The sequence below is a fragment of the Camelina sativa genome, chromosome 13, assembly GCF_030686135.1.
Source record: "Camelina sativa cultivar CO46 ecotype springtype chromosome 13, ASM3068613v1".
Lineage (NCBI taxonomy): Eukaryota > Viridiplantae > Streptophyta > Magnoliopsida > Brassicales > Brassicaceae > Camelina > Camelina sativa.
Genome location: NC_141892.1, coordinates 9,485,867 through 9,507,082, shown reverse-complemented (window position 1 = coordinate 9,507,082; position 21,216 = coordinate 9,485,867). Strand labels below are relative to the sequence as shown.

Here is a 21,216-nt window from a genome sequence, read left to right as displayed (position 1 = left end):
CATGTTTTTCTTTTCTTTAGTATTTAAATCGAACCATCACAATTCATTCATGTATTAGTTTCATGGAGCTCAACGCAAATTCCCGAAGTAGATTCACCAATCTTATGCATCTATGAGCGTAATGCAAAACTCTCTACAACAAATCAAACTTATGCTACAAACATGATGATATGTTCAATTGGTTAGAATCATATTTGATATTGTTTTCTCCATAATTTTATACTTATTCAAAACTTCATTTATCAAGAGACATTAAATCAATGACATGAAAGTGGAAGCAAGTCCAAAGATATAAATAAACACACTTAAAGACATAAAATTAAGTCATAAGACTCATGGCAAAATCTCTCATCCAAAGCTGGTGGTTGTCAATCGTCTTCCTCTTCTCCTTTTCAGCTTCTAGCACGGAAACGTATCATCATCATCATCATCATCATCATCATCATCTTCTCAACACGATTGCGCCTCTCGAATAGTCTCAGTACAGTATTGGAGAGTCCTACAATGTTCAGATTTCAGAACATCCAAAGCCCTACGTGAGGAGTGAGAATTCAAAAATGCCAAATTTAGAAAAATGCTTTTTACATTGACTGGTGGAAATATAATGCAGATTATCAAGATTGGGAGGGTTTCTAGTTTGTACCTTCAAACGAATCCCGTTGATTAATTATAGTAGTAGTATTCCCAGTGGAGACTCGAGGAATTGGAAAGGATAGGAAGTCCACTTGAATACGAATCTTTGAGCATTCTTTTTGAATTCTTGACAGAGAGTCCATTTTCTTGAGAGACCCCTCATCAAATATTTGCAACATGTGGGCTCTACCTCATTGATTGTTCGAGTAATTACCTGATACACTTAACCGCAAGGCAATATATACAGGGTCGAATCCACAAAGACCAATGGTACACTAAATATTTGCAAGAGTCGTAAATAGCTAAAGTGAACAAAAGATAGTTTGTTTGGTTTCAGAAATTGTAAATAAAAATGCAAGAAATAAAACGATTAAACTTATGAGATTAAAACATTGGGTCATAGAGTATTTCAAAGATCAATGACTAAAGAGAAAATGAAATATGGAATTCAATAATTAAGAACCGTTCTAGAACATGAACACTATAATAGACTAACCCTTTTTCAAGGCATTAGAAACTAAATTTGACTCTTAGTTTGCTAAACTTTCATTTGCAACCTGCTAGCCAAATTTACATTACAATCAAGTTCATTAAGTTCACAATGCGTCCTAACATCAACTTTCGCAGGCTAGAAATACATTGCTCAATTCACACTCATCTAGGCATTCTATCGAACATTTTTTATGCATAGAAAACCTAGAGTCTGAAACAAAGTGATCAGTCATATTTTAACATTAAGATCATGTGAATCAAAGAACCTAAGGATTAAGAACTCCAAACAATAATTAAAACATCAATTCATTGAATCTCCTAATTGGAACCCTAAAACCAATTGGAGAACTACTCACACACATAGTAAAAGAGAAAACAAAAGTCATAGATGAAGAAAACATGATGAAATTGCATAAATAATAAGAAAGGGTTTAGAAATCTTCTTTAAATTGTCAATGAGGATGAGTCTCTAGAATCCCAGAAGTGTGTCTTGCAAAAAGTCTGAGGTTGTAGAGTTTTATTCTCTCAACAAATAAAAAGTATTTATAGAGTTTTCAAAATAAGGTAAAAAGGTAACGGTCTAGTTAAGACATTTTCTCAGCCAGGCGGGTTTCTCAGATAGGCGGGTTTCCCAGATAGGCGAGTTTTGAGTTTTAACGTGAAACTTGCCGGTTCAGACTTCGCTTCTCAGCCAGGCAGGTTTCTCAGATAGGCGGGTTTTGACGTGAAACTTGCCTGTTCAGACATCGCTTCTCAGCCAGGCAGGTTTTTCAGATAAGCGGGTTTTAACATGAAAGTTGTCGGTTTAGACTCGCTGCTTAGCCAGGCGGGTTTCTCTGGTAGGCGGGTTTTCACGTGAACTAACATCCATCTCATATGCATGTTTGCATCCAGAATGGCTCATTTTTCCTCCAAAGCGCCACAGAACATCCATATTGGAGCAGAGAGGTTGAACCTCAGTAATTATCTTTGTTTCAAGGAGGAGGCCAGATCGGTAGGATCGGACTTGAACCTCTTGATTTCGTCGCGAGGCCTCAGTAGAATCCTTTTCGCACTACTATGCGCGTCAGATTTACCATCACCATGGATAAATTATATTTAAAAAAAAAATACACACACAATTCCTTTACAAAATGATGTATTATACATCTCAGTTAGCAACACAATTATTTGCACCATTGTTGAGTACAAATAAAAAATACATTTGTTGCGGTGGCTCAATTAATACTGAATGTGATGCAGTTATGTCTATAAGGATTACACATGCAAAATACGGAATTTTTTTTGGTTATGCAACTTAGTATATTGTGCGAATGCAAAATCATATCTATAGACAACAAATTTTCTGTTGACAAACTCACATTAAAAGTGAAATAAATAGGCCAAATATTATACAAGTGATATGAACTATTCCAAAAGCCAAATATGCAGAAATATTTTTCAAATACTTAAATACACCACTCAAGTTATAATTCTGAAACCCAAACACACTTAATTTCATATAGCATGAATAAACCAATCCATATTTTTAAATGAAGATTCAATATAAATAATCAAATCATGGCAACAAAGCATCCATTTGGTCCCAACGTAATATTCAAAAAAAAAGAGTTGGTAAAAACAAAAATAAACACAAAACACGTTGTAACAAACTATTTGGATTTTAGTCTCATATTTTAATTTGCCATCAGCTAGACATAACTAGAAGATATTTGTTTCTAGAAATTTCTACAACCACAATAAAGAAATTAAATGAAGAAACACAAAACTTTGTTGACAGAATACTCATATAATGTAAACTCTCTACTCATACGTGTATATATATATATATATATAAAGCTAATTATATTTAAGAACGTCATCATAATTACACAAGTTAGCACGAACATACAAAATATATATAGCCAGCAATACTAATACGGAATAGTGACTCCCTATTAAGTATCCTGATTCAAATATATCAAGTAGTTAACACAAAACTCTAATAGATTTGTTTTTCTTTATCTGGTTAACCAAAAAGAAGAAGAAGAACAAGATTTTAAACTATCCTTAGTGTGAATTCGATTGCCATTAAGATAAGGTTTGGTCCACGCAGCGTGTACACACAAAGTCTACAGAGAATGTGATGATAAGTGTATCATACGAAGTTTGTGGTTGCTAAATGAGACCAACTAGTATTTAAACGAGCCTTGTCTCATCACCATTTCATCAATACAAGCTTATAACTCTCCACATATACATTTTGCAATCAAACAACTGATCAATCGAAAGATGGAAGGCAAAACTTTGATTCTAAGTGTGCTCGTAATGAGTCTTGTCCTGGCGCAGATTCAAGTCGAAGCAAAGAGTTGTTGCTCGAGCACGACTGCTAGAAACTGTTACAATGTATGCCGTCTTCCTGGAACTGGTAGGGAAACTTGTGCAAAACTTTGTGGATGCAAAATTATTAAGGGGACAAAATGTACTACTCCGCCATATATACATGACATTCTTGAAAACTCTGGTAATTTCATAACTTTTTCTTTGTTGTTTCATTAAGTTATATCTTTTACATGTTGGACAAGGATTTTCACGATACAAGAACTTTTTTTTTATTAATTTATTTAAGGTGATGCTGTCAACGAATATTGTAAGTTGGGTTGTGCATCCTCTGTGTGTGGTACCTTAACCACTCTCCAGAACTTTGGTAACGTGAAAACTTATTATTATTATTATTATTATTGTTATTATTATTATTGTTATTATTATATTATTATTATTATTATTATTATTATTATTATTATTATTATTATTATTATTAGAACAAGTGAAAAATCAATTAATTTTAATTTTGTATCGGTGAAATAGATGCAAGTGAAATTGTGAGTGGAGCAGTCGTACATTGCACCGAGGCATGTTCTGAGTTCTGTACCAAGGACTCATCCAATGCAGTTGAAACTGCCTAATAAGGATATCCAAGAACTGTGTTGTTGTTTTCCCTGTTTTCAATAATTGTCGTGTATGTGACAAAAAAATGCTAGAGTCTTAAGCTAGCATCTACTATTTCCAGGATTTCTATGTGACGTAGAAGAAGGTCATTGACCCCTAGATTGTTTACCCCTTCTACTTGCTATTATCCAAATAAAGAATAAAAATGTGTCCTTATCTTCTATATATGATCAAAACTCTCGCATTAACGTAATTTTCTTACAATCAGTTCATATCTTGACAACATCCAATGCAAACTTAGCAAAACAGTTAAGACTTACAAATCTCAAATTATATAATTCGTTCTACCTGGAAAACTTATAGTCATGATTGTTAGAGTAGTAACCCAATAACTTCTTGGAGCAAGTTCTTCAAGTTAAACTTACAAGCAAAAGTTTCTTGAGAGCGACGAAAAGTATCAGACGGAGCAAGAGAAGATTGCAACCTTGCAGTCCCAAATTAAAGATGCACATTTTTTGGGATCAAATGATGGCCCAACTTCATCAGACATAATTCCTCCTTCCGGAGCTGGACACGAAAATGTTCGGTGTTTACGGATATATCTCTTGTCAGCAATTTTGAAAATGGTCTTCGGCATTTAGTAAAGAGACTTACCCAAAGGAGGCACTTACATACAAAGAGTAAACACCGATATATTGCCCGCGTTCAACGATCTATTCTTTTTATAGTAAACCCGAAATATTTATCTATATAACACTGCGAATGGATGATAAAAATATTTTCTTGCATTCGAACACTTTGAAATTTAAAAGGCTTTTGTCGTAAAGGATAGATAATCAAATATAATCTTTTTTGGTTATGCAACTTAGTATATTGTGCCAATGCAAAATCATATCTATATATATAACAAATTTTCTGTTGACAAACTCACATCTGTATCGTGGTATCCTCTTCGTTCCGAACGTTTTTGTCTATGAGCTTGACCAGCTTCTCCGCCGGCGAGGGTTGGTTGCCATGACGTCTATCATTCCTTTCTCTCCAGAGGAGATACAGAGTATTCTGAAATGTGTATCCGATGATGAAGCGTGACTTCTTATCAAGTTCATTTCCACCAATCAGTGTTGCGATGTCTCGCCATTCTGCAGTGTACTTGTGCAAGAGCAGGCCTCTAGTGAGCTTCTCCCATACCGTCTGTGCAAAAGAACATTGAAAAAACAGGTGATCGATTGTTTCCATGGGGTTGTTGCAGAAAGTGCAGCTTGTATTGACATTTTGGTTCCAGGTTTGCATCCTGTCTCCAGTTGAAAGCCTGTTCTTCATCGCCAACCAAGTTATAAAAGCATACTTCGGAGTGTAGAAAGGGAACCAAACTGCTTTGTAGTTAGCCATTGTTGGTCGAGCAACCCGAATGAGAGACCAAGTTTCTTTGGTCATGAAAGTCTTGCGATACACACTGTTTCTGCCTTTCCAAAGGGCGACGTCCCGTTCTGCAGTTCTTCGGAACTTGTGGTACTGTATCTCCTCCTCCACTTGATTGAGTACAGGATGTCTGTGTCGTCGGTGTCGCGGCATGACCATGACCTCGGCCATAGTGCTCGCTGTAGATACACCTAGTGTTATTGTCCCTCTATCTCCAAGTTGGTCATGTAAACATCCCATAGTGCTCCAGTTGTCAAACCAAAAAGAAGTAGATTCACCATTCTTAACTTCCACCTTATGAAACTGTGCCGATAAATTCCTACATTTTAAGATCTTGTTCCATATCCAAGAGCCAGTGGGGGAGATGGGTTTCTCTGCCCACAACGAGCCATTCCGGATAAGACATCGCTTGACCCAATCCACCCACAAAGAATCTTTAGCAGACAGAATTCTCCATATCAGTTTCAACATACTGAAATTATTTGCTTCTTCTATGGAGCGCAGGACTAGTCCTCCTTCTTTCTTAGGTAAACAGACCTCAGTCCAGGCCACTTTTGCTTTTTTTGGTGTTTAGAGTAGGACCAGACCACAAAAAAAGCAGAGCATAACTTGTCTATTTCCTTTATACAAGCTTTTGGAAGTCTAAAAACAGATATCCAAAAGTTTGTTAAACTAAAAATCACCGAACTTAGCAGCTGTAACCTGCCTGCAAAAGAGAGCGACCTAGCTGTCCAGGAGCTTATTTGTGAACGTATCCTTTCCAAGAGAGGGAGATAATCAGCTTCAGACATGCGTTTAGAAAGTAGAGGTAGACCAAGGTATCGAACCGGTAACACACCCGACGCGAAGGGGAACTGTTGCAGAATCTCCGCTTCTGTATCCGGAGCTATTCCTGCCATATACAAGGTTGACTTCTCAAGACTAATCTACAGCCCTGAGTGACAGGCAAAATCATTGAAAACCTCCAGAACACCCTCGACTGAACTCTTATTTCCAGCAGTAATAACCATTAAATCATCCGCAAAACTGAGATGAGTGAGATGAAGCAATTGGCAATTTGGGTGGTACTCAAACTGCTTATTCAGGGCCGCTTTGTCAATCTTGCGAGAGAACACATTCATGCAGATGACAAACAAGTAAGGACTCAACGAGCAACCTTGTCTCAAGCCTCTCTTGCTTCCAAAATAACCCGCAAGTTCTCCATTTAGTTGAACAGAAAATGATGCAGAGGTGATACACGTTTGAATCCAGTTGACGAATTGACCAGGAAAGTCAAGAGCTCTTAACGTATTAAGTAGGAAACCCCACTGCACTGAGTCAAAAGCTTTTGAGATATTGATTTTCATGGCACAACGAGGAGAGATGGAGTCTTTATGGTAGTGTTTGACAAGCTCTGTAGCGAGAAGTACGTTCTCCATCAAAAATCGGTCCTTGATAAAGGCTGATTGATTAAGAGAGATGAATTTGGGAAGAAGACCTTTGAGTCTTGTAGTAAGAATCTTGGAAATGACCTTGTACAAGACATTGCAACATGAAATTGGCCTATAATCTTTCATTGTCCTTGCCTCTGTCTTCTTTGGTATAAGAGCTAAAATAGTAGAGTTGACCCCCTTAGGTAGAAAGCCTGTCCGGAAGAAGGATTGCACTGCTACAACAAAATCATCTCCCACGATGGACCAAGACTCTTTAAAGAACTCCACAGTGAAGCCATCATGACCTGGTGATTTGTTTGTGCGCATCGCAAACAGAACCTTTTTAATTTCCTCCTTGGTAACCTTTCTAGTGAGCATAGATTTGTCAGTAGGATCACATTTACAACTCAGAAGGTCCGACAACTCCTCAATAGTCCATTCGACATAGTCAGCAGGGGAATAAGTGAGAAAAACTCGAAAATGTCTTATTGCTTCCTCTTTGATGTGATTCTGATCAGTAACGACCCTTCCATCACCACACTGAATCTCCTATATATGATTTCTCAACTCCCTAATCTTAGCAGACGCATAGAAAGCCTTATTATTTTGATCACCAACCTTCAGCCAATGCAACTTTGCTTTTTGTTGCAGGTACCGTTCTTCAATATCAGTCAATCTTCGCCACTTCGCATATGCATCAACCTCGTCCTGTATCGCCTGAGAGGAAGGAGAAATCATAGTCGTAGTATATTTCAGTCAATTAAATTATCAATCCACAATCCGCATTAATCAACTCACTAAAAATACACAAAGTTGCTTAATCTATTCTTAACAGGAATTGAAAGAAACAGAACACAACTAACAACAAACTTTAAATCAAGATTAAACAAGTAAACCTTGGGCAAGGTAATTGACTTGGGAGATAGCTAACCAATCCTAGATGTCCAGGCAACAATCAAAAACAATCCTATGGCTAAGAACACTAATGCAAATCAATCCATTTCCATGGTAGAGATTCCTATGCTAATCAAGTGACAATCTAACTTTTTCCAAAGGCAATCACAGAGCTAGCATGCATTAAGAAGAGGTCTTAATACCACTAAGGACCCTAATCATCAATTTCCATTGGCTAGGAGTGCAAAGCCCTTGAATAGTTTGGTTCAGGAATTTCATCAAACACCTTCTGGGCAATGGAAATCCTAATGTCTAGATTCAAGCTTGATCAACGCTTTCCAGCATTATTAACACTAAACAAGATAAGAAACACATAAATAAGGCTCTAGACATCAAAGATCAATCATATATCTTCCTAATCTACCTAGCCCAAAGTTTTAATGATCTATTCACTCATCATCATAATCACACAAAGAAAATAGTTTGATCTTTGTGAAATCATAATAAGAGATTATAGATTAAGAGATTTGAAAGAGAAATTGCTATTAAAAAACTTAGAAGTACTCAATCATTCAACAAACCAAGAGTAAATAAGCTTAAGAATCCTAAGTGGCTGCTAAACAAGAGATAAACAAAAGATAAAACCAAAAAATAAGAGATAAGAGATAAGTCTCCCCTTAATAGGGTTAGATTATTTATAGCAAAATAAAAGGGAGCCGGGTCAACCCAGTTCAAACCGGGTCAAACCCGGATCAAAACTAAAACAAGTGTGGTGATGGTCTCACACGGCCATGCTTTGACCGATTGAGATGACCGATTGGGATGGCCGGGCACACTTTGGCTGATGGTGGTGGCCGCTGGTGTAAACGGTGTTTTCTCTTCTTGAGCTCCATCGGCCATGGCTTGGCCGATTGATGAGGTCGCGTGGCTCCAACGGTCATGGCTTGGCCGATTGAGCTTGGCCGCTGCTGTAAACGATCTTCCTCTTACTGAACTCCATCAGCCAGCTCTTGACCGATTGGGATGGCCGCTGGTCTTCACTCGGCCACCGTTTGGCCGCTGCTCTTGGCCGCGTGTGGCTCCTGTTTCACTCTGGCTGTATATACGTTCACTCAAACAGGTATAACTCTTTACACACAGATCTGATTGGCCTGAAATCACCTCCATTGCAAAGCTTACTCAATTTCCAATAACTTAGTGGAAGAAATCTGGAGCTAAATCCCAAAGAAAGGTCTTCATACGAGTCGATATTTGAGGGACTGAAAACTGGTTCCGAATCATCAATCATCTTGTGTGCATCCAAATGTGTGTCTTCCATTATATTGCTAATTATTGACTTATTTGGCTCCAAAGCACACTTTCCTTGTACATCTCTACTCCATCATCTGAGATAACAAACTTGATGCAAAATGCAACCTACACAACCTAAATGCTCATGAATATGCACAAAACAATGAAGAATTAAGTTCTAAAATTACATAAAAACACAAGATATCAGTCCGCTCCTGCTGAGTGCAAAGAGTGACATATGCCTCCTTTGTGCGGACAGTACTGTTTGCCACCAGTTTCTTCCCCATACTCCGAAGATGTGGTTTAAGTCCTTTTAATGATTTTGAGAAACAATGCATCGCAGAGGTGGAATGAAAAAGAGCGGGTGACTCTTGCCATCGTCCAGCCAGTTGAGAGAGGAACTCTGGTTGTTTTGTGACTGCATTTATAAATTTAAACGGCCTCTTCACTTTCGACTTCAGCGCAAAGAGATAAAACCTGCAATGTAAGTGGTCTGAGCATCCCCCAGGCTCGAAAACAGAATATGACTGACCATACTGCTGAATCCATTCCTGATTAACCAACACTCGGTCTAGTTTCTTACAAATTACCCCCTCCTGACGTTTGTTACACCATATAAATTGTTGACCCTGATAACTCATATTAACTAGTTCGCAAAAATTGACAAGGTATGTACGCGGATTAACATCATATAGAGAGTGATCCTCATTATCCAAGATTTCATTGAAATCCCCACAGATAAGCCAAGCTCGACCATGAAAGAGTGGAGATGAGTGATGATGTCGTAAGTCACTCCAAAGCTCCTTACGCTCCACAACCAAGTTGGACTCGTAAACAAAAGTGACAAAGAAATCCTCCTTCCCTTCTACAGATATTGAGACCGTAATAAGTTGTGAGGTCTTAAACACTGGTGTAATGCGCACATTATTCTTCCAAACTATCCAGATTCTTCCCAGTCAATGCTCTTCATAATTAGACATAAAAAACCAATTAGCAAACACTAAGTCAATAACACGACTTGCTCTACGTTCCTTAACCTTAGGTTCAATTAAACACCCAAAATCAAAATTACCACGAGTCATCCACTCTTGTACCACACGGTGATTCTCCTTCCTGTTGAAGCCTCTGGCATTCCAGAAAAACCCGGACATCAAAGAGCTTTGGAAGTTGTACGTATTGACAGATTACTAGGAGGAGGCCTAGTACTCTGTGTGCTGGTTTGCGATATAAATTTATGGCTTTCCTTCGAAGCACGTGGAAGAGAGTGCCGGAGCGTCACCCCCTTGGCTGTCTCAGTTCCTCCCTGATCAGTCGTAGGCACGATAGTCGCAGGATCCCCACCACCAGGCTGTTGAGTAAGATCGAGACTCTGTTCCAAATCGGGTATAACATCCTCTCCTTCCTCTTCCTTTTCACTAAGACATGAAAAGGAGTTTGAAAGCTTTGAAGCGTCAACCTGACTCATATCTAACCGTTTACCTGGACTACGAATCCCCTTAGTAGGTGTACACCTAGTGATGTTAAAACGGGTCTTATACCCACGGGTCTAAACAGGCCTAGTTTATTTTTTAAAACCCGAATCCACTTAAAAAACACAAAATTATAAACGGATTTAAAAGGGTATAACCATTAAGACCCGAATACTAATGGGTTTGAGCAAAATATTATCGGGTAGCCCGTTTATTTCATTTGTTTTCAGAATTTTCCAGAATCTTCAAAAATTTTCAAAATTCGTCGAGAGAAGCTATCTCCGGCGAATCTCCGATTCAGAACAAGAGGGTCGTGTCTTCTTTCTCTAATTCCAATTTCAGGTATGTGCTTTTGATTGTCGTCATTTTGATTCTAATTTGATTGTCGTCATTTTGATTCTAATTTTATCAAATGGGTTCAAATGGGTTCCCCTGAATAAGTTGGCATATAATCTCTAATCTCTCAATCCTATGCAAGAACATCACTTACTCCATCGTTTAAGTTGGCATATAATCTCTTAATCCTGTGTTATTAGGCTCTGATTTTGTTGTGTTTGTCTCATTTGTTTATTCAGGGCATTGTGTTATTAGGCTCTGATTAAACTGTGTAGAGAACTCTGGCTTCACGTTTTCAGTTGTGGTTCTTTAGAGTGATTACTGTTTATTTCGATAGCTGTTGTTTCTAGTGATTCTCAATCATCAGATTGGTATGAATTTATACGTTAGCATCATCTTACTGCAATTTTGGACTAGGAAGACATTAATTTAGTTATACAGATTAGTCTATGTGTTCACTTTATAGCCGAACTTTTATTGGTTACTCTTTGTTCTTCTTTTTTGAGCAAATAGTGCATATCTATGCAAGTGTGTGTCTGCAGTTTCTGCATATTCATATTGGGTTTCAGTAATTGCATAAACCAAATTTTAGAGGGGTTTATGGTTTATATCATCTCTTGTCTCTCTGGAACTTAATAATTTGGTATGTCATCCTTGTGTTATTTGGCTTAAGTTTTGTATTCATCAGATGGTGATAATGGTTTTTGCTTTATGTTATGCTAATCTTGTCAAGTTTTTCTGATTCATATTTTGTTTTTTGAAGTACTTGAATCAGATTCAGAAGTGACTATGGTTTGTATCATCTCTATGTCTCTCTGGAACTTAGTAATTAGCTTATTCATAATCATATGTAAGGTTGTTTTTGTTGTTCAATCGTTCTTGTGTGTGTATATATTAACAGGAGCTGAGGTTGCGGTTCTCTGCATAACCAAATCTGGTGAAGTAGTTATTAGGCTCTGATCTTGTTGTGTCCCCAATTGGAGCAGTCAATTCACCGTGGGGGTAACCATGGGTAGACAAACTCCACAACAGTATCGCCTCCCTTCCCAGATTTAAAAGAGATATGTTTAGGCAAGTTCTTTGTTAAATCCAGGAAGAAACTCACCCAACAGAGACAAAGAAACCTCCAAACCTCAAGAACACTCACATAGACTTTTGTTCTCTTCTTTCTCTCTAGAAAAACTGATGAAAGCGGCTAAAGAGAAGAAGGAAGTCGTGTTTTTCCTATTATACTCGAGCCTTAGGGTTTCCTTAACCCAACCACGCAAACCAGAGAATTAAAATCGAACTAATTTGAACCATCTGCATAAGGTGTCGATCAACACCAGCACCTGTGTCGATCGACACTCTTACCAAATTTCCACAATTCCGTTCACGGGTGTTACATAAATTATACAGAATTATTCTTCAAAACTTTTAACACACCACTAAGTTATATTTCTGAAACCCATATACACACTTAATTTCCTATAACATGAATATTCAATGAAAATAATCAAATCATGGCAAAGAGCATTCATTTGGTCCCAACATAATATTCAAAAAAAAAATGATGCATGAAGCTTACCATAAGTCACAAAGATCTTTTTTTTTTTTTTGTACCTCACAAGTCACAACAGTAGTATCATGGAAACTATATTCTTAAGTTTCTCAAGTACGCAAAAGATAGAAGCCTAGGTTGTCGTCGTTTCCACTCACAATTAATCTTCACGACAATGCCTTGACCATGGAATTTGAAATATTCCGATTTCAGAAAATATGGTGGTGCATGTGGAAAGGTTTAAAAAAATTATTTAATAAAAATATAAATAAATTATAAGATATTACATAATAATTACACATCTAGCACGAATATATACAATATAACAAGCAGAACCAATACGAAATAGTGAATATTAAGTATCCTAATTCAAATATGAAGTTAACCAAAACGAAAAAGAAGAAGATGATTTAAATAATCCTTAGTCTGAATCAAATTGCCAATAAGATAAGGTTGGTCCACGCACCATGTAACTCTCCAAGCTTATGTCTCCACACATACATTTTGCACTCAAACAACTGATCAATCGAAAGATGAAAGGCAAAGCTTTGATTCTAAGTGTGTAAAATATTTCATACGATCTCTAGAATATTTAGTACTCTAGAATTATCAGCTAACTCACACACTTACTCGGATGGATGAAACTTATTTCTAATAGTTTAGCACACCACTCAAATTACTAGGCAACAAGCATTTATTTGGTCCCAACATATAATTCAAAACTCCAATACAAAACAAAAGAGTTTGTTAAAAAAAGAAACACAAAACACGTTGTAACAAACTATTTGGACTTTTGTCCCACCCCAAATTATAAGAACGTACATAATAATTACACGGTTAGCAGAAATATATGCAATATATAACCAGGAGAACCAATACGAAATACTGAATATTAAGTATCAGATTGAAATTAAGATAAGGTTGGTCCACGCAGCAATTACACACAGACTCTATAGAGAGCATGTGATGATAAGCATATCATACAAAGTTTCTGGTATATAACCAACTAGTATATAAATGAACCTCGTAAAAAAGTGGATGTATCGCGCTCACATAGCTTTTGTGCTTTTTTTTAATAAATAATCTTACATCTCATTATTATTTACATAAATATGTCATTGACATATATAAAGCAATGTTTTTTTATAAGTTTTTTAAAATGAAAGATTTAATCAACAATTAAAATCCAGAAATGTATTTAATTATCAATTTCATAACAGATTTAATTATTATAAGTAAATTACTTTTCACAAAAAAAAATTATTTATTTATTTACCACTTTTATCTATTTTTCTCATTTCATTTTTTAAACTTAGGATTAGTTTAAATTAAATCGATAAGTCTAAAAAGTATTTTTTATATATTTATTTAATGGCATAGTGATGTAGATGATAATGTGAACCATAAAATGTGTGAATTTGAATTTTAGAAACACAAAAATACATCAAGACTTTCTACACCACCTTAAAATTCTTTTTAAAGTTCAAATATTTCACGGGTAAAACGTATTTTACAGAAAATAAACGCAAATTTGAATAAACGAAAAAGCTTTAGTTACATATTTTGTTTTATACAAACGAATCTTAAATCTCAAATAATAATTTTGCTCATAATATTTTATTTAAATCGATCTTTTCAGTAAATTTGTTGAGCTTGTCGGAATCTTGGTAAGTGAACAACATCCTTGTTATTGATTTAAGATTGTTCGTGGCAGTGCCATTGAAAAGATACACAGTACATCCGCTATTGCAAGATGTGCTTAAGATAGTGACTCTAGATATGATGAAATATAAATACAGGTTAGTGGATTAATTATATATATAGTTTGAGAACTGGAAAGTTAATTTGTTTAGTGTCTATGTACTTACATATAGTATCCACACAAACAATAATAAACATTGTTGGCACCTTTTTCTAGTGAAGGTCAACTTTTTGCTGATGTTAGTGCAGAACCTGCTATAAAGTTTCCTCCAATGGCAACAACTCAATGGGATGAACATGTATTAAATAAATAAAAAAACATGATAAAAGGCTAATTATAAGACCTTGACCCTAAAAGTCAGTACATGGCCGTACAGGCCGATAAAATTTTTTTTAGGGCCTATTAATTTTCTACTTGTTCGTTTAACAATTTGCAACATGGGACATATATAACAGGTTTCATAACTTAAAAATACGCATTCATTAAATTAAAGATTCAAATATCCTTAACACTCATGCATGATAACGACACAATCCGTAAAATAACAAGCCATAATAAAACTATCCCAAACCACCATCCTCTTCCTCCTTTGCCCCCGTCACACGAGCTGGTCAGCCACTAAAATCCTGATCACCGGACCTTTCTTTTCCTGCGTCCATAGAAAGGAGGCGTATGGAGCGGTCATCCCGTCTCACTAGGCTCAGTTCAATAATATCAATCCAACATAGGTTAGTTCAATCAAGTCATGCATGTCAAAGAACCATGGGATAGCTGTCCAAATCGTTTAGACCAACTTCCAAAATATTGCAATATAAACATTAACAAGACAAGCAAGCAATCAAGATTAAATAACCATCGGTCAAGAGATCGACCATAGAACTCGGCCACAATCACGCACTCACCTTCGTTTTCGACCTACGGTGTTAATCACTCGATCCGTATGCCCAATTCTGATCCCCGCTTCTACACGGACAGATCTACATCGTTAACCACCGATGTATGAACCATAACTATCGACGGATCAAGGTGGAGGAAGACTTACCGTTCTTCTCTCGATCTAGACTTAGGAATTTCTCGATCAAGCTTGATGGAAACTCTTTTCTCTCTCGGCGGCTAAAAGGTCTTATGCAAATTCTAGAGAATTTCTCTAAGGGTACTATCCTTTATATAGGGAAGACTAAACCGCCTTGTGTTGCCCCAAAACGATAAACCCTATCGTCCCCCAACTTCCATATTTTTCCCTTATTTGACCAATTTTGCTTTTTCCGCGAGTTTCCATTTCTCTCGGGTTTCCTTTCCTGTGAGTCGGCTTAAATCTCCGCAAGATTCCGAGTTCCTGGGCCACCCATCGGCCCATAATCTAATTGGTTCATCCTCGTCCATCGGCCCAATCCATCGTTCACCGATGCGACCATTTACGGATAGTCCTACTTCACTATCACTCTCACTATCACTATCATCATCACTAGGACTTTAACTCCCACTATCACTCGGACTATCACTCCGACTAAGGACCGAAATCTTCCCATTTTCATCTAGAAACTTGCATGCCTGCATCATCTACAAGGTAAGCCAAGGACATCCTTTTCTTCAGTTCAAACATTTGTTCACTACTTCAGTAGTCTCGAACTCTCTATTTTATCCAAGTCCCAATGACTATCGATCCATGGCCATCGTCCTTTACGGACCATGATTCGTTATGTCCTCGTTCCGAGGTTCGTACCGCTTTCAATCTGTATTGGCACTGGTTACCATATCGTTATCGGCATTTATCGGCATTGGTTGTCGTACCACTCTCGGCACTTCTCGGCACTGATTGTCGTACCGCTCTCGGCACTTTTCAGCACTGATTGCCGTACCGCTCTCGACACTAATTGTCGTACCGCTCTCGGCACTTCTCAGCACTGATTGTCGTACCGCGTACGTACCATATCATGTACCGCGTACGTACCATATCATGTACCGCATACGTACCATATCATGTACCGCGTACGTACCATATCATGTACCTTGTACGTACCATATCATGTACCGCGTACGTACCATATCATGTACCGCGTCCGTACCATATCATATACCGCCGGTACCGAGGGAGCAGGTCGTTACACTAATCCTCTGGGATACTCTGTGCATTCTGAAAACCATTTTCAACTTTATGATTTATTTTTTCGATGTAGATAAGTCGTATTCATTTACTCTTAACAATCAAAGAATATGCAATGTATGTTCCGAAAAACCTTGAAGCGCGAAGAAGGATTGCCTTCTTCACAAATTCATTATACATGATTATGCCTAGAGCTCCGCATATCAAGGATATGCTCTCCTTCAGGTCTGTGCTCTGTTTATCACCATTTCATAACAGAATCTATGCTTCTTCAGTGACACATTATATTTTTGTACTAGCCTAACTAGGAATCCATCTGTTTCAGTTTTTTTCATGTTTTTCTTTTCTTTAGTATTTAAATCGAACCATCACAATTCATTCATGTATTAGTTTCATGGAGCTCAACGCAAATTCCCGAAGTAGATTCACCAATCTTATGCATCTATGAGCGTAATGCAAAACTCTCTACAACAAATCAAACTTATGCTACAAACATGATGATATGTTCAATTGGTTAGAATCATATTTGATATTGTTTTCTCCATAATTTTATACTTATTCAAAACTTCATTTATCAAGAGACATTAAATCAATGACATGAAAGTGGAAGCAAGTCCAAAGATATAAATAAACACACTTAAAGACATAAAATTAAGTCATAAGACTCATGGCAAAATCTCTCATCCAAAGCTGGTGGTTGTCAATCGTCTTCCTCTTCTCCTTTTCAGCTTCTAGCACGGAAACGTATCATCATCATCATCATCATCATCATCATCATCTTCTCAACACGATTGCGCCTCTCGAATAGTCTCAGTACAGTATTGGAGAGTCCTACAATGTTCAGATTTCAGAACATCCAAAGCCCTACGTGAGGAGTGAGAATTCAAAAATGCCAAATTTAGAAAAATGCTTTTTACATTGACTGGTGGAAATATAATGCAGATTATCAAGATTGGGAGGGTTTCTAGTTTGTACCTTCAAACGAATCCCGTTGATTAATTATAGTAGTAGTATTCCCAGTGGAGACTCGAGGAATTGGAAAGGATAGGAAGTCCACTTGAATACGAATCTTTGAGCATTCTTTTTGAATTCTTGACAGAGAGTCCATTTTCTTGAGAGACCCCTCATCAAATATTTGCAACATGTGGGCTCTACCTCATTGATTGTTCGAGTAATTACCTGATACACTTAACCGCAAGGCAATATATACAGGGTCGAATCCACAAAGACCAATGGTACACTAAATATTTGCAAGAGTCGTAAATAGCTAAAGTGAACAAAAGATAGTTTGTTTGGTTTCAGAAATTGTAAATAAAAATGCAAGAAATAAAACGATTAAACTTATGAGATTAAAACATTGGGTCATAGAGTATTTCAAAGATCAATGACTAAAGAGAAAATGAAATATGGAATTCAATAATTAAGAACCGTTCTAGAACATGAACACTATAATAGACTAACCCTTTTTCAAGGCATTAGAAACTAAATTTGACTCTTAGTTTGCTAAACTTTCATTTGCAACCTGCTAGCCAAATTTACATTACAATCAAGTTCATTAAGTTCACAATGCGTCCTAACATCAACTTTCGCAGGCTAGAAATACATTGCTCAATTCACACTCATCTAGGCATTCTATCGAACATTTTTTATGCATAGAAAACCTAGAGTCTGAAACAAAGTGATCAGTCATATTTTAACATTAAGATCATGTGAATCAAAGAACCTAAGGATTAAGAACTCCAAACAATAATTAAAACATCAATTCATTGAATCTCCTAATTGGAACCCTAAAACCAATTGGAGAACTACTCACACACATAGTAAAAGAGAAAACAAAAGTCATAGATGAAGAAAACATGATGAAATTGCATAAATAATAAGAAAGGGTTTAGAAATCTTCTTTAAATTGTCAATGAGGATGAGTCTCTAGAATCCCAGAAGTGTGTCTTGCAAAAAGTCTGAGGTTGTAGAGTTTTATTCTCTCAACAAATAAAAAGTATTTATAGAGTTTTCAAAATAAGGTAAAAAGGTAACGGTCTAGTTAAGACATTTTCTCAGCCAGGCGGGTTTCTCAGATAGGCGGGTTTCCCAGATAGGCGAGTTTTAACGTGAAACTTGCCGGTTCAGACTTCGCTTCTCAGCCAGGCAGGTTTCTCAGATAGGCGGGTTTTGACGTGAAACTTGCCTGTTCAGACATCGCTTCTCAGCCAGGCAGGTTTTTCAGATAAGCGGGTTTTAACATGAAAGTTGTCGGTTTAGACTCGCTGCTTAGCCAGGCGGGTTTCTCTGGTAGGCGGGTTTTCACGTGAACTAACATCCATCTCATATGCATGTTTGCATCCAGAATGGCTCATTTTTCCTCCAAAGCGCCACAGAACATCCATATTGGAGCAGAGAGGTTGAACCTCAGTAATTATCTTTGTTTCAAGGAGGAGGCCAGATCGGTAGGATCGGACTTGAACCTCTTGATTTCGTCGCGAGGCCTCAGTAGAATCCTTTTCGCACTACTATGCGCGTCAGATTTACCATCACCATGGATAAATTATATTTAAAAAAAATAATACACACACAATTCCTTTACAAAATGATGTATTATACATCTCAGTTAGCAACACAATTATTTGCACCATTGTTGAGTACAAATAAAAAATACATTTGTTGCGGTGGCTCAATTAATACTGAATGTGATGCAGTTATGTCTATAAGGATTACACATGCAAAATACGGAATTTTTTTTGGTTATGCAACTTAGTATATTGTGCGAATGCAAAATCATATCTATAGACAACAAATTTTCTGTTGACAAACTCACATTAAAAGTGAAATAAATAGGCCAAATATTATACAAGTGATATGAACTATTCCAAAAGCCAAATATGCAGAAATATTTTTCAAATACTTAAATACACCACTCAAGTTATAATTCTGAAACCCAAACACACTTAATTTCATATAGCATGAATAAACCAATCCATATTTTTAAATGAAGATTCAATATAAATAATCAAATCATGGCAACAAAGCATCCATTTGGTCCCAACGTAATATTCAAAAAAAAAGAGTTGGTAAAAACAAAAATAAACACAAAACACGTTGTAACAAACTATTTGGATTTTAGTCTCATATTTTAATTTGCCATCAGCTAGACATAACTAGAAGATATTTGTTTCTAGAAATTTCTACAACCACAATAAAGAAATTAAATGAAGAAACACAAAACTTTGTTGACAGAATACTCATATAATGTAAACTCTCTACTCATACGTGTATATATATATATATATATAAAGCTAATTATATTTAAGAACGTCATCATAATTACACAAGTTAGCACGAACATACAAAATATATATAGCCAGCAATACTAATACGGAATAGTGACTCCCTATTAAGTATCCTGATTCAAATATATCAAGTAGTTAACACAAAACTCTAATAGATTTGTTTTTCTTTATCTGGTTAACCAAAAAGAAGAAGAAGAACAAGATTTTAAACTATCCTTAGTGTGAATTCGATTGCCATTAAGATAAGGTTTGGTCCACGCAGCGTGTACACACAAAGTCTACAGAGAATGTGATGATAAGTGTATCATACGAAGTTTGTGGTTGCTAAATGAGACCAACTAGTATTTAAACGAGCCTTGTCTCATCACCATTTCATCAATACAAGCTTATAACTCTCCACATATACATTTTGCAATCAAACAACTGATCAATCGAAAGATGGAAGGCAAAACTTTGATTCTAAGTGTGCTCGTAATGAGTCTTGTCCTGGCGCAGATTCAAGTCGAAGCAAAGAGTTGTTGCTCGAGCACGACTGCTAGAAACTGTTACAATGTATGCCGTCTTCCTGGAACTGGTAGGGAAACTTGTGCAAAACTTTGTGGATGCAAAATTATTAAGGGGACAAAATGTACTACTCCGCCATATATACATGACATTCTTGAAAACTCTGGTAATTTCATAACTTTTTCTTTGTTGTTTCATTAAGTTATATCTTTTACATGTTGGACAAGGATTTTCACGATACAAGAACTTTTTTTTTATTAATTTATTTAAGGTGATGCTGTCAACGAATATTGTAAGTTGGGTTGTGCATCCTCTGTGTGTGGTACCTTAACCACTCTCCAGAACTTTGGTAACGTGAAAACTTATTATTATTATTATTATTATTGTTATTATTATTATTGTTATTATTATATTATTATTATTATTATTATTATTATTATTATTATTATTATTATTATTATTAGAACAAGTGAAAAATCAATTAATTTTAATTTTGTATCGGTGAAATAGATGCAAGTGAAATTGTGAGTGGAGCAGTCGTACATTGCACCGAGGCATGTTCTGAGTTCTGTACCAAGGACTCATCCAATGCAGTTGAAACTGCCTAATAAGGATATCCAAGAACTGTGTTGTTGTTTTCCCTGTTTTCAATAATTGTCGTGTATGTGACAAAAAAATGCTAGAGTCTTAAGCTAGCATCTACTATTTCCAGGATTTCTATGTGACGTAGAAGAAGGTCATTGACCCCTAGATTGTTTACCCCTTCTACTTGCTATTATCCAAATAAAGAATAAAAATGTGTCCTTATCTTCTATATATGATCAAAACTCTCGCATTAACGTAATTTTCTTACAATCAGTTCATATCTTGACAACATCCAATGCAAACTTAGCAAAACAGTTAAGACTTACAAATCTCAAATTATATAATTCGTTCTACCTGGAAAACTTATAGTCATGATTGTTAGAGTAGTAACCCAATAACTTCTTGGAGCAAGTTCTTCAAGTTAAACTTACAAGCAAAAGTTTCTTGAGAGCGACGAAAAGTATCAGACGGAGCAAGAGAAGATTGCAACCTTGCAGTCCCAAATTAAAGATGCACATTTTTTGGGATCAAATGATGGCCCAACTTCATCAGACATAATTCCTCCTTCCGGAGCTGGACACGAAAATGTTCGGTGTTTACGGATATATCTCTTGTCAGCAATTT

The 21,216-nt window shown here is 36.4% G+C and overlaps 3 protein-coding genes across 3 annotated transcripts; 2 read left to right on the top strand and 1 right to left on the bottom strand.

Annotated features, from left to right (window-relative positions):
- The first annotated feature begins 3,341 nt into the window (after positions 1–3,341).
- On the top strand, positions 3,342–4,278 carry LOC147929346 (thionin-like). Its single transcript, XM_087481327.1, has 3 exons — positions 3,342–3,628; positions 3,734–3,811; positions 3,973–4,278. Exons 1-3 carry the CDS (start codon positions 3,397–3,399, stop codon positions 4,068–4,070), a joined length of 408 nt encoding a protein of 135 aa, XP_087337453.1. The 5' UTR covers positions 3,342–3,396; the 3' UTR covers positions 4,071–4,278.
- Positions 4,277–5,943, bottom strand: LOC147929345 (uncharacterized). The gene has a single exon (XM_087481326.1). The coding sequence runs from the start codon at positions 5,941–5,943 to the stop codon at positions 4,981–4,983; it is 963 nt and encodes a 320-aa protein (XP_087337452.1). The 3' UTR covers positions 4,277–4,980.
- Positions 5,944–19,886: 13,943 nt separating this feature from the next.
- On the top strand, positions 19,887–20,823 carry LOC104736284 (thionin-like). Its single transcript, XM_010456243.2, has 3 exons — positions 19,887–20,173; positions 20,279–20,356; positions 20,518–20,823. Exons 1-3 carry the CDS (start codon positions 19,942–19,944, stop codon positions 20,613–20,615), a joined length of 408 nt encoding a protein of 135 aa, XP_010454545.1. The 5' UTR covers positions 19,887–19,941; the 3' UTR covers positions 20,616–20,823.
- The last annotated feature ends 393 nt before the right edge of the window (positions 20,824–21,216 follow it).

What these genes read in the sequence shown, in the direction of transcription:
- LOC147929345 (XM_087481326.1), bottom strand. Translation starts at nt 5,943, where the DNA reads ATGTTGAAACTGATATGGAGAATTCTGTCTGCTAAAGATTCTTTGTGG.
- LOC147929346 (XM_087481327.1), top strand. Translation starts at nt 3,397, where the DNA reads ATGGAAGGCAAAACTTTGATTCTAAGTGTGCTCGTAATGAGTCTTGTC. An exon ending in TGACATTCTTGAAAACTCTG is followed by an intron (nt 3,629 to 3,733) that starts GTAATTTCATAA and finishes AATTTATTTAAG; the next exon opens with GTGATGCTGTCAACGAATAT. An exon ending in AACCACTCTCCAGAACTTTG is followed by an intron (nt 3,812 to 3,972) that starts GTAACGTGAAAA and finishes TCGGTGAAATAG; the next exon opens with ATGCAAGTGAAATTGTGAGT.
- LOC104736284 (XM_010456243.2), top strand. Translation starts at nt 19,942, where the DNA reads ATGGAAGGCAAAACTTTGATTCTAAGTGTGCTCGTAATGAGTCTTGTC. An exon ending in TGACATTCTTGAAAACTCTG is followed by an intron (nt 20,174 to 20,278) that starts GTAATTTCATAA and finishes AATTTATTTAAG; the next exon opens with GTGATGCTGTCAACGAATAT. An exon ending in AACCACTCTCCAGAACTTTG is followed by an intron (nt 20,357 to 20,517) that starts GTAACGTGAAAA and finishes TCGGTGAAATAG; the next exon opens with ATGCAAGTGAAATTGTGAGT.